The sequence below is a fragment of the Nannobrachium achirus genome (genome assembly GCF_963921795.1).
Source record: "Nannobrachium achirus genome assembly, chromosome: 6".
In the NCBI taxonomy this organism is placed as follows: Eukaryota; Metazoa; Chordata; class Actinopteri; order Myctophiformes; family Myctophidae; genus Nannobrachium; species Nannobrachium achirus.
Genome location: NC_137815.1, coordinates 58,794,265 through 58,805,419, shown reverse-complemented (window position 1 = coordinate 58,805,419; position 11,155 = coordinate 58,794,265). Strand labels below are relative to the sequence as shown.

The 11,155-nt window shown below is 39.1% G+C and overlaps 1 protein-coding gene across 1 annotated transcript; it reads right to left on the bottom strand.

Moving 5' to 3' along the window:
• Positions 1–8,983: 8,983 nt before the first annotated feature.
• On the bottom strand, positions 8,984–10,247 carry LOC308286662 (P2Y purinoceptor 1-like). Its single transcript, XM_080727757.1, has one exon. The coding sequence runs from the start codon at positions 10,132–10,134 to the stop codon at positions 9,265–9,267; it is 870 nt and encodes a 289-aa protein (XP_080583883.1). The 5' UTR covers positions 10,135–10,247; the 3' UTR covers positions 8,984–9,264.
• Between the last annotated feature and the right edge of the window lie 908 nt (positions 10,248–11,155).

The window sequence follows — 11,155 nt, the reverse complement described above, 5'->3', positions numbered from 1 at the left end:
CAATGACTAAGTCTCTTGTAGTTTTGTCCCCCCAAAAACACCTCATTGCTCTTCTGTGTTCCACTACTAGTGTGTAAATTATTGTGACCAATACGGTGTGACATTGAGTGGCCTCTTGGTGTCAGGCCATTGATTTGAACTTGAATTTTGTTAACCATAAAAGCGTCTTGATTTGTATTAACTGATTGGAGTCTTGAGAGAAGACCGTAAACGGTCTATAATAGGGATGATTCCTTGATGGTTGATTTTGGAACTGGCTGCCCAGATATACCTGCCTGCTGCACCTGAGCAACGCTACTACATACTGTATGTGTAGCACTAAATTCTGATGAATGGTAGGTTTCGCTTGATTTGCAGAATGCAGACAGCACTACTATGCAACGTTCCCTTACTAGTTACACTGTGCAATTAACCATATACACACAGTGGCCAAATTGCTCTAAAATCATACTCTGGTTGGGTAAGAGCAAAATGATGATTTTGTGAATATGGTCAATGATCCACATTTTTGTTCATGTTCAGAGGGATGGAAGTAGGAAAATGGACCTTGAATGTCCGGTAAATTATTTCCCTGTTTTGTTTTTTAATTACTTATGTTGTAAAAGGTATCTGTTTCAATAAAGCGTGTAGACAGGAATCATTTTGTGTTTTATAAATGTTTTCCTTTTTATGATTAGTGGTAGTCCAGAGAATATTGACAACCAACTAACCTTAAAGCCATACTGTGTAAGATGCCCAACTAGTGGTCATTAGCCCTATAGCAAACCGCGGTCGCGTCCGCGTCTTTCGGACGTTTTTCGTACCTTCAGACCCCCGCGTCTGCCTCCACCTCGCTGAGATCTATCTTTTAAGGGGTCCCTTGTTCCTGTGCGTTCAGTAATTCCAGAGATACGACTCCTTCACCCTGCCTGGTAGGCGAAATTACCTAGAGAAGGGATGGTACAAACGGGCGACAACAAATATGGCTGCCATAGCGACCCCACTTCAAGATGCGCTGTGATTGGCCGGCAGTTGTATAACCCTCGCTGTGATTGGCCGGTAGTGTGATGACGCAATTTTGGCGCGAGATCCGGTCCACGGCAAGGATCTCAGTTTACATACAGAGAAGGCTTTACAGGCTGAAATTCACGGCGCGGATCTTCTAAAACTTTTGTGATTTAATAGTTAGGAGAATTTTAAGATTTGTTTTATAAAAAAAGTTACATAGTACAACTTTAAGTCTTGAAGAGTTGACCACAGTCCTCTTGCCTTTAGGGGTTCCATGAACATATAGCCTCTTTAACTCAAAGGTCAATGGGACATAATTATTGGCTGATCTGTAAAACAATAGACCGGATATCGGTTAGGCGAATTACGCCAAAACAAGTGTCACAAAGTTGTATCAAACGTACAAATATGTATGGTGCTGCATAACTGTCTGATAAATTTCGTGTTTGCCACTACTGCCATCAATGCGTGATTGCGTGTAAGTGTATTAGGCTTTGCGCTCTGAGCCTTGAGCCTGGAGAATTCCCTTTGGGAGACACTGTTGTTCATGAAAGTGGGAAGGAAAATGAAACCAGACAATTGGTAATCTACACCCTCTGGCATAATAAAGAAAACCTTCCCCTTTCAACCTATAAACAATGTAACTCTTACTGCTTATGTAACCACCTGGATTCAAATGCGGGTCTTCAGCATTGGGTAAAACCTTAAAATTTTGATAAATGCCTAAATACATTATACAAAATGGGACAGAGTGATTGAAATACATACATTGGCATGTTATTACATGATTTGTGGTCCTTATTCTTATGTAATATGTTTTGTATATTCTTTTATTAAGAAAATACTAGCACTACTGTTATACTGTATATTGTTATCACTGAATGAGAAATATGGTATTTTCAGCTTTTGCCTTCACAGGTGTTCACCTCAGATACTTGTTCAATTGGCACCCCCTTCTGGGGGAGCACAACACATGGTGGAACCATACTGGCCAGGAGACAATGGCTGCCCCTCCATTACCATATACTGTCAAAGAACAGTAAAATGCAAATGCTGTGCCCAGAGGTCTATTAGTACAGTTACAATAGATCAATTGATTTATACATTAAGAAAAAAAACGGATCAATTCATGCATGTCCCTCTCGCAGCCAGAAATCATCCAAAATGTACAGCCAGTAAATGACTGTTTTCTATTGATTACTTAAGTTCAATAATATATATATATATATATATTTTTTGTAGTTGTCGCATTCCTAAGACAAATAATTTATTATAGTAAATGTACCCCCATTGATTCCAGATGACTCATCTGGAATGAATGGCCAATGGGGGTACATTTATTGTTAAATTATTGACTTAGGAATGTGGCAAAAACTCAAAACATATTATTGAACTCAAGTCTCCATGGCATGAGTAGGCTAATCAATAGAAAAAAGTCATTTTGGGGGTGAACTACTAGTCTAGTTTCCTAGTTATTCCAATAGCCTGCCTACTTAAATACAGCCGTCATACCTGTGAGGGTTAATTATGATGCCTGTGTGTGTGTGTGTGTGTGTGCATGTGTGCATGCATGTGTCAATATGTGATGCTTGCAGATGGTTTCTGAAACATGTTTGTTTTTACTCAAATGATTTCAGATGAAAATTATTCTGAAACTTAATTTTCAGCCAAGATATATATTGTTGATGTACATGTTATGTTATATTCCCATGAGCAACACACACACACACACACAGACTGCTGGGTCACAGAGTGGGGGTTGAGTGCAGTGAAGTGGCGTTAATCCTCTTTTGTTTTCACAACAAAGCTGCATGCTACAGAGTGGTAGTGAGGGACAGCAGTGAGTGAATTGCCTGATATAATAAGCTGTCATTGTAGATAAATAATAATGGTCATTATTTATCTCTTTTTTTTTCTTCTTAGTTCTTCCCCAAATCATCTCGTGGGCCATAATGGACACCTTGGCAGGCCCTCTGTGAGGATATTAGAGGGAGGGAGGTTGGGTGTGACATCAGACCAGACCAGAGACAGCCCAGGGTAGTATGGATTAAATGGAGATGGGGCTCTAGGGCACCGTTCCCCAAACAGTGGGTTTTTTATTATTTTTATGTTATTTTTATGGGTCCCTTTCTTTTTGGTTTTCCCACATTTTGTTTATAAAACAAAAATATTCCCCAAAAAGCTGGGATAGAAGATACTTCATAAACAGACGAGGCATTCATTCCCAACTCTCAATTCCCAATTGGCCCAGATGCATATAATGACGTTGATAAGATAGAAACAGTCTGCATACAGATTAATTTATCAGATATCCTGTCAACATGCACAACAAGCCTTTCCATTTGTTTTCGGAGCTGACCTGAGGAATTTCATGTTAAACCATACCAGAAAGCGGCAACAGTGCCTCCCAGTGGTAATATATTAGCATTATCAAATCAAAGAGCAAGATTCTTTATTGTTACAATGCCATTAAGACAGTTATTGGGTTCATATTGACATTGAAACAAGCAATAGCAATAGTAGTAAATAGTACACACACACAGATATATACAGGATACAGGAAAAACAAGTGTCTTAGCAAGATCTTAGGCCACCCACGAGCCACCAGAACAGCTTCAGTACACCGTGGTATGTATTGTATACTCTACTGGAGGGATGGAACACCATTCTAACAAAATATATTCTCTTATTTAGTGTTTTTTTATGACAGTGTTTTTATTAACATGTAGTTCCAAAATGAAATGAAGTCCTATATGGCTAAATGGTCATGTACATAGAGTGCAAAATAACAATGAAGAGCTAGTCAGTAATTGGGATACGAAATAAAAAGCAAATCAGATGATTATGTCAAACAATGTTAAAAAGGTACAGGACCATATCAGCAAAAGAAAGTGGGACAAAGGGGCACATGGGGAGGTTGTTCAGCTTGTTCCTGGGGATAAGATGTTGTGTGAGAACATCAAGAGCAAGCAGTGAAAGGGTGACAAAAACTAAAAGCAATAATAACAAAGAAATAATTCCAGAAGTCGAATGGCAGCTAAGAGTTCTGATTAAATTCATCATTGGAAAAGCTGGTTGTAAGATGTCTGTTCTGATTGAATGTACCACCTGGTGTGCGTGGGGACACCTCCAGTCCAGTGGAGGGGGATGTACAATGCACTGAATGTAAACAAACTTAAATGTTTTGTTGTTGGCATCAATATATTTAAATGAAAAGTTCAGATGAATGAATTGATATGTCTCCCCCAATACTGACCAAGTTCTAGAGCCACCAATGAGGTCTGCCTCTCCTCATCCATCACATGTGGTTCACCTCAGCCTCCGCCCTAGCAAAGGACAGATTGTAGCGATTCTTGTGTACAGCTGACAGCTAGGCCAACAACAGCTGTCATTAAAACGCCAGGCGCCAGGAAGTGTGTAGGAGAGATTTCTGTGAACTACCCAAACAACCACCTGTTTTGGAAACAGAAAAAATACCATGTGCCACCTGAACAGCTCAAAAATCAAACTTTCCAAGTTTGATTTCCCTCCTCAACACGACCCATATCATGTTGGATTCATAGAGACTAGATGTTGAATGGAAACAAACACTGATCGATCCATATACGTCTGGTTGAAATGTATAGCTTGTGTTCAAGATGGCATCCATTTGTGTTGAAAGTAGCCTGAAATCTACATTTTCATTTGCTTTCTCCCCTGAAAGAAGCCTGGGAGACTCGGGGAGAGGCTGGTTAGTTAGTTAGTTTCATTTCATTGACGAGGTTGAAAGTGGCTTGCACGCAACAAAGCTATGTAAGGTCATATGCAATGTCTAGCCAGGATATGATAATATATCAGAAGGGAAATAGACTAGACTAGACAAAAACAATTTCAGAAGACTAAAACAGTCCTAAGACTAAATGGTGTGTTATTCAAAAGACTAAGACTAAATCAAAATTTGCTGAAAAAATGAACACTGTGAGCCCTATTCTTTATACTTTTGTGGCTTTCTCCCCTGAAGAAGCCTGGGAGACTCAGGGAGAGGCTGGCTGACGAAGTTGAAAGTGTCTTGCACGCAACAAAGCAACGTGTGTCTAAAAGTCATATGCAATGTCTAGCCAGGATATGATGCTATATCAGAAGGTGGATGACGTTCAATTTGCATTGTGCAAAAAGATGTTGCAAAGAAAAAATAAAGCCACGTACTGTAGACAAAGTATCCTGCTGACAGCTGCCTAAATAAAAGTTCTGGAGCATCACTCACACACGGGCTGTGAGCCAGTGTTCATTTTGTTGACTAAGACTACAATATTTTGATATTTTGTCGATAAGACTAGACTAGACTAAAACTATTTCAGAAGACTAAAACTAAATGTGTAGACTAATTGCTGTAAAAATTAACAATGCTATACACAGATGTGATTGATACTGTTATTATATTATTTGCAGAGCAGAGATTTTGTACTGTACCTCTAGCCTTTACCCCAAACCTAACCTCAGTGAGGTGAGTCGCTAACCCTCCCGATGCTCCTTTGTCGAAATGACGGTCGTTCGAAAGAGCAAGATTTCCCCATTGTACTAGCCTAGCCCTAACAGTTTATTTCTTTTGAGAGTTACTTGAACATTAACATACAAAGTATTGTATTGATTTGCTGTATTTAGTTGCAATGGCTTTACAGCCAAGATATTTAGTCGACTAGACTAGACTAAAACAATTTCAGAAGACTAAAACAGGACAAGACTAAATGGTGTGACTATAAGACTATAATCAAATTTGCTGAAAATATTAACACTGTGAGCCCTACTCTTTATTATTTTGATACTTGTGTGGTTCCCACATTTTGGATCCAGAGAAGAGCGTGCACGTGCATGAAGCGAATCTGAAACTAATTATCACAAACTAAAAGGAAATGTGTAGTTGATTCCTCTTCATTAGAGGGATGTGGTAACGGTATAATGCTGACAATCGATGTAGCTGGTTTCTCTTCCCTACCGAGTGCATAATAGTAGTCTGCAACCAGAGATGGGCAAAAACATAAAAAAAAGTATTTGAAATACAAATACTATGTGAAATACCAGTATTTGACCAAGTAGGCTAGAGTGTTTAGATTTTTCTTTTTTTCCTAAAATACTTTTTATGTATTTTTGCCCATCTCTGGGATATTGGATATTGAGTGTTGGCTATGTTGGTGTAGTGTGTGCTGAGAAAATGTTAGTGCAAACATGTCACACCAAAATAAGTTTTCATGCAGTGCTGTATGCTCATTGTGAAAAGTATTCCTGTTTACAGCAGACTAGTTTCATTCCTAAATCAGAGGAAGCCTTGCTGCAGATGTAATGACTCATTTCTCCTAATGAACTTGGATATCCTGCTGTCCATTGCAGGACACGTTGATAATAATGTAACTGTAAGAGCCACACAGCTCTGTAAAGGATATGACCCGGGTTCATTTCGGTCATTATTTGAAATCTAGATTGATCAGCTGAATGTCCACTGCACTGACCCGCCATAACATCCTGTCTCATTGTTATGCTATCATTTATAATAATTGGGCTGGGGGGTTTTCTCTGCCGTTGTTCGTATAGATGACAGTTCTTTCCCAGGAAAAGCTTGAAGCAAAGCTGTGAAGTACAACTCCCAGCCAGGTCCTGTGAATAGTTTGGCACAACATCTGTCAGAGTCGAGCTTAAGGTATTGTTTCAGTTCTCTTTTCACATGAAGAACACTTTCTCTTATGCTATTGAACTCCCCATATGGCAGGTGTCTATATGGTAATGGAAGTAGTAACATGTTGATACATTTAATTCAGTGGGTATCACATAACTGTTTGGGAAAGGCATTCCCAACTTGCATTAATTATGACTTGTGCATTGTTCCTGAGTAGGCCAGTGCAGTGCCCAAAGGGCACAGAGTTTTCTTTAAATAGCAATTACATTGTGTTATTTCAGACTAACTACACACGCTGCTAAATTAGTGGCTTTGACTATCTAAGAGCTATAGACAATCTAAATACAGTCTAATGGTTAAGGCCAGGTGTCATGCCCCTTTAAGAAGAATTGTTGCCTGATGGAGGTCCTGTGGCTAAAAGGTAGCAGCTCTTTAAACAGGCCGAAGAACAGATATTCTGTTTTTGTTTGCATTGAGCTCTAGGGTTCTTTTCCTATGCATTTGTCTGTCACCAAGACTTCAATGACATTGACAGATTTAAAATGATGTAGTTTGCTGCCATTGCTGTAGTTTCACACAAAAACACAATTTGGATTCAAACATGCTTTCCTACAAATCTGTCTTTCCTAAGAAGCTGAGGAAATCAGAAGCTGGCGTTGGCCATCAGAGGAATTCTGTCAAATGTGTGTGAAGTTTGCAGAAGAGACAAATGTCAACTGTCAAGTAATTTTAAAGGACATAACTTTTAATTCTGATCTATCTATATCTAATGAAAAATCTAATGATAAAATACAGCGTGCAACACAATAGCCAAAAGGTTAGGGCACAAAGCATGGCCGCAAAATGCCTTCTTCAGCATGTCCCTGGTTTGATTCCTGACCGGGCAGACTGTTTGCTGTGTTATTCCCCTGATCTCACCTTTGCTGTCTCTTTCATTATCTGCCCTCAAAGGACATGTTTCTACATGTTTTTTATTTACAAGTGGAATTTGGCTTGTTTCTGCAAGCCTATAGCTGTGTGGAACACCATGGCAAAATTACATATTGTGGATGTAGTAAAAATGGGTTGAATCAGCTTTAAGGGCCATGCAATATTCAGGTTTTGACTATATGATTGTCCTTTACTTCAAATATTGCATTTGATAATCGAGTGCATGGCCTTGTGTGCATGCATGCACATTGCACAAGCATGAAGCATATCCATGAGGTCAAATACCAGGTCATGCTCTGCAGTTGCAGCAAGGTGAGGTAACTTTACTCCCTGACTGTCGACTGCCTTGTCTGAAAAACATGTGACCAGTAGTAGACTGGAATGCAACAGTAGCCTACGGGGGAAAAACAAAGCAGTAAAGACTACCGGTACTTTGATTTAAATATTATTTTTCAGTTGAAAGTACTTTGAGGACTTACATAATTTGTCTATAGTTTGCCCCTTTTTTTTTACTTTCCTTTTTACACTAGTTTACTCATATTTCTTAGGGCTCACAGGGTATCAAAGTTAGAAATATTACAATTATTTAACCATTTATGCCCTGATGTATTCAAATGTTTTAATGTATTTTCAAAAACAAATTATATTTAAAAAACAAAAACTAACTATACATAAATCTTCTATTTTGGTAATACAATTATAATCGATATATTTTATGTATTAATAATAATTCATATTATTTTATATAATAATGACTGACACTGCAATTGTCATAATGTCATCTCTCAAAAATGTATGGAACTATTTGACAACCGTTTTTGTGTAGCCTTGTATCACCATTAAGCATTAATCATCATACAGGTTGTACTCAGTTTAATAATCTACAGCAATGCCAACATGCTCTCAACATATAGGAAAACATAAGAACTATAAAACATTTATTTACAAAATGTGTGTGTGTGTGTGTGTGTGTGTGTGTGTGGGGGGGGGGGGGGGGGGGCAGCAACTGATAACTGACAAAATAGCACAATCGCAGCATTGAAACAAATAGAGGAACTCATTATCTTATCTGATTCGTATTCTTATACTGGAGGGATAGGACAACGTCATTGATGGTGTTGTGTGGTCAGTTTAACACATTGACAATGACATCAGGCATTACAATTGTACATGTACATTATCCATGACACAAAGCAACCCTGCTGGCTAAAACACCAAAGCTGACGAAGATATAAAATGAAAGAGCATCAAAATATAAAAATGTAGGCTTAGGCTATAAGACATTCAAGGTTAAGAATGCATTTGTAATACTTAAACAGTAGACAAAAAAAAGACAAAAAAAAAAGAAAGCCTATATTAGGCCTACTTAAAACTTCCACTAATTAAGAAGACACGTAATGAATTTGTCCTTTGAAAACGAAAAACCATTCAGAAAACGGTCATGAGTTTCACCCCTGTCACTTTTATGCTTTAACATCACATGCAAGCAGACAAGTGACTGAGCTATGTCTGCCGTTTTAAAAGCATAGCCTAGTTTTGACAATTTGATTATAGGATCATGAACATTATGAAGTGCAAAAGATTAGCCTACATCAGTATAGTCATGGCTGGTATGTTTCCCTCAGGGGAAAGCCAGACAACAAACAGATGACTCAAATGTTGTTCTGTGGCTAGAAGAACTTAGAGAAGACCAGTTTTATTCAAGGTGGTGTGAATGCAGGTGAAAGTTCGGCCTCCGCTTCGCGGTAGATGACTGCACTTGTCCAACCAGCAATAGATCGTCTGGCTTGTTTGCTTGCCTTCTGAAAGCGCACAAGGAAATCATCATTCCCCACTAAATAAATCAAAGGGTTGATTGCGCTGTTTAGACTAACCAGACCGCGTCCAATCTGATGGGCAATGTAGATGTCATCAAAAGTGGCATTGCACGTCCCATCGAGTTTCAAAATCCTCGTCTTTAAATTTAGATTTCTAAATAGGTGATAAGGAATAAAGCAAATGGAGAACAATACTGTCAAAACGACAGCAAGTTTCAAACACCGCTGTTTCAAAACAGTGTTATTGTCAGAAGTGTTGTGTTTGTCCTGTGTAAGGGCTAGTATAATATGCCCATAGCAAGCTAAAATAATAAGCAATGGGATGACAAATCCAGTTATTGTCCATCCAATGCTGTAATGCAGGTATTGCCTCATCTGCTGGTCCACCGTTGTATCGAAGCATGCAACTGAAGAATTATTTGGAGCCTTGTCAAAAAACATATCTGGAAGTATCTGAATGAACACTAAGAACCAGACAAGGGCACTTATTGCGACAGAGTGGCGACTGCTGATTTTCCCCCTGGTTGTCATTGGGTGAACGATGCCCAGGTACCTGTAGATGCTGATGCAGGTCAGGAAGCCGATGCTGCCGTAGAGATTGAGGTTAAAACAAAACCTGGTTACTTTGCAGAACGTTACTCCAAATATCCATTTTTGGTTGAGTGCGTAATAGGAGACCAAAAATGGCAAGGTGAAAAGGTACAGCAAGTCTGCTATTCCGAGGTTCAGCATAAAAATGTTGATGTTTCCCATCTTTTCCCATTTTGTACACACACATTTCAGCCCCCAGATATTGGAAATCGTCCCGACAAGGAAAACGATCACAAACACCGCGGGTAAAAACGCGTGCGTAAAAGGCCGATTAATTTTTTCACATTCAGTCAAGTTCGATAGGCTTCCGTGGTCTAACATTTTCTTCCGTTTTTAATCGTCAGTCCAGACTGAACACTTGACAGAAAATATCAACCACACATGCAGCTTGCATATATAGCCTTCTCTGCCTCAGTCTGCGCTCTCTCTCTCTCTCTCTCTCTCTCTCTCTCCTCTCTCTTATCAGAAAAAAACTTCCTGAATATGAAACCAAAAGTTTAACTGACACCCGCCCTCTTCCTGCTGATGTATTAGTATTGCTGTAATAAAAGTTAATAAACAACTGAATATGCAGACATTTCATTTTAAATTTTACTTTTAATATTTCCATACTGTTGTTTAAAGTGAATAGTGATTAGGTCTATTTATTGCGACCGTCAGGGAGCAGTTTACTATGAAAACCTCCACCGGCCGTCCGTCCGTCGGTCGGTCACACGTCACACCTTTGCCCTGCTCATATCTCCGCATCAGTATATAGGGCTTGTTTGTGTATTGTATGACATCACGCCACATCATCAGCTGTGGACTCTGTGATGTCATCGTATCTCCATATATGGCCATCTCCGTATATGGAGATATAAGTCGTCCATGCCCAAGTATGGGCTGGTGAGGTCAGACTTTGTGTGATGCGTAGGTTATCTCCATATATGGAGATTCAACATTCCAGGTGTAACTATGGCTACCCGTATGACGTGAGAGGTGGAGGTTGTGATATTTGTGGAGATAAGCGACCAACGGTCGCTTATCTCCCGATTAGGGAGTCTTACTGGTATAGTATACTAAAACTGATGGAATGTATTCAACTACAGCCACAAAAGTCATTTTCTGCTTTAGTAATTGTTTTACAAAATTCAAAGAGATCTTTATTTCTATCACACACACACACGCTCACACACGCACGCGC

What these genes read in the sequence shown, in the direction of transcription:
- LOC308286662 (XM_080727757.1), bottom strand. Translation starts at nt 10,134, where the DNA reads ATGGGAAACATCAACATTTTTATGCTGAACCTCGGAATAGCAGACTTG.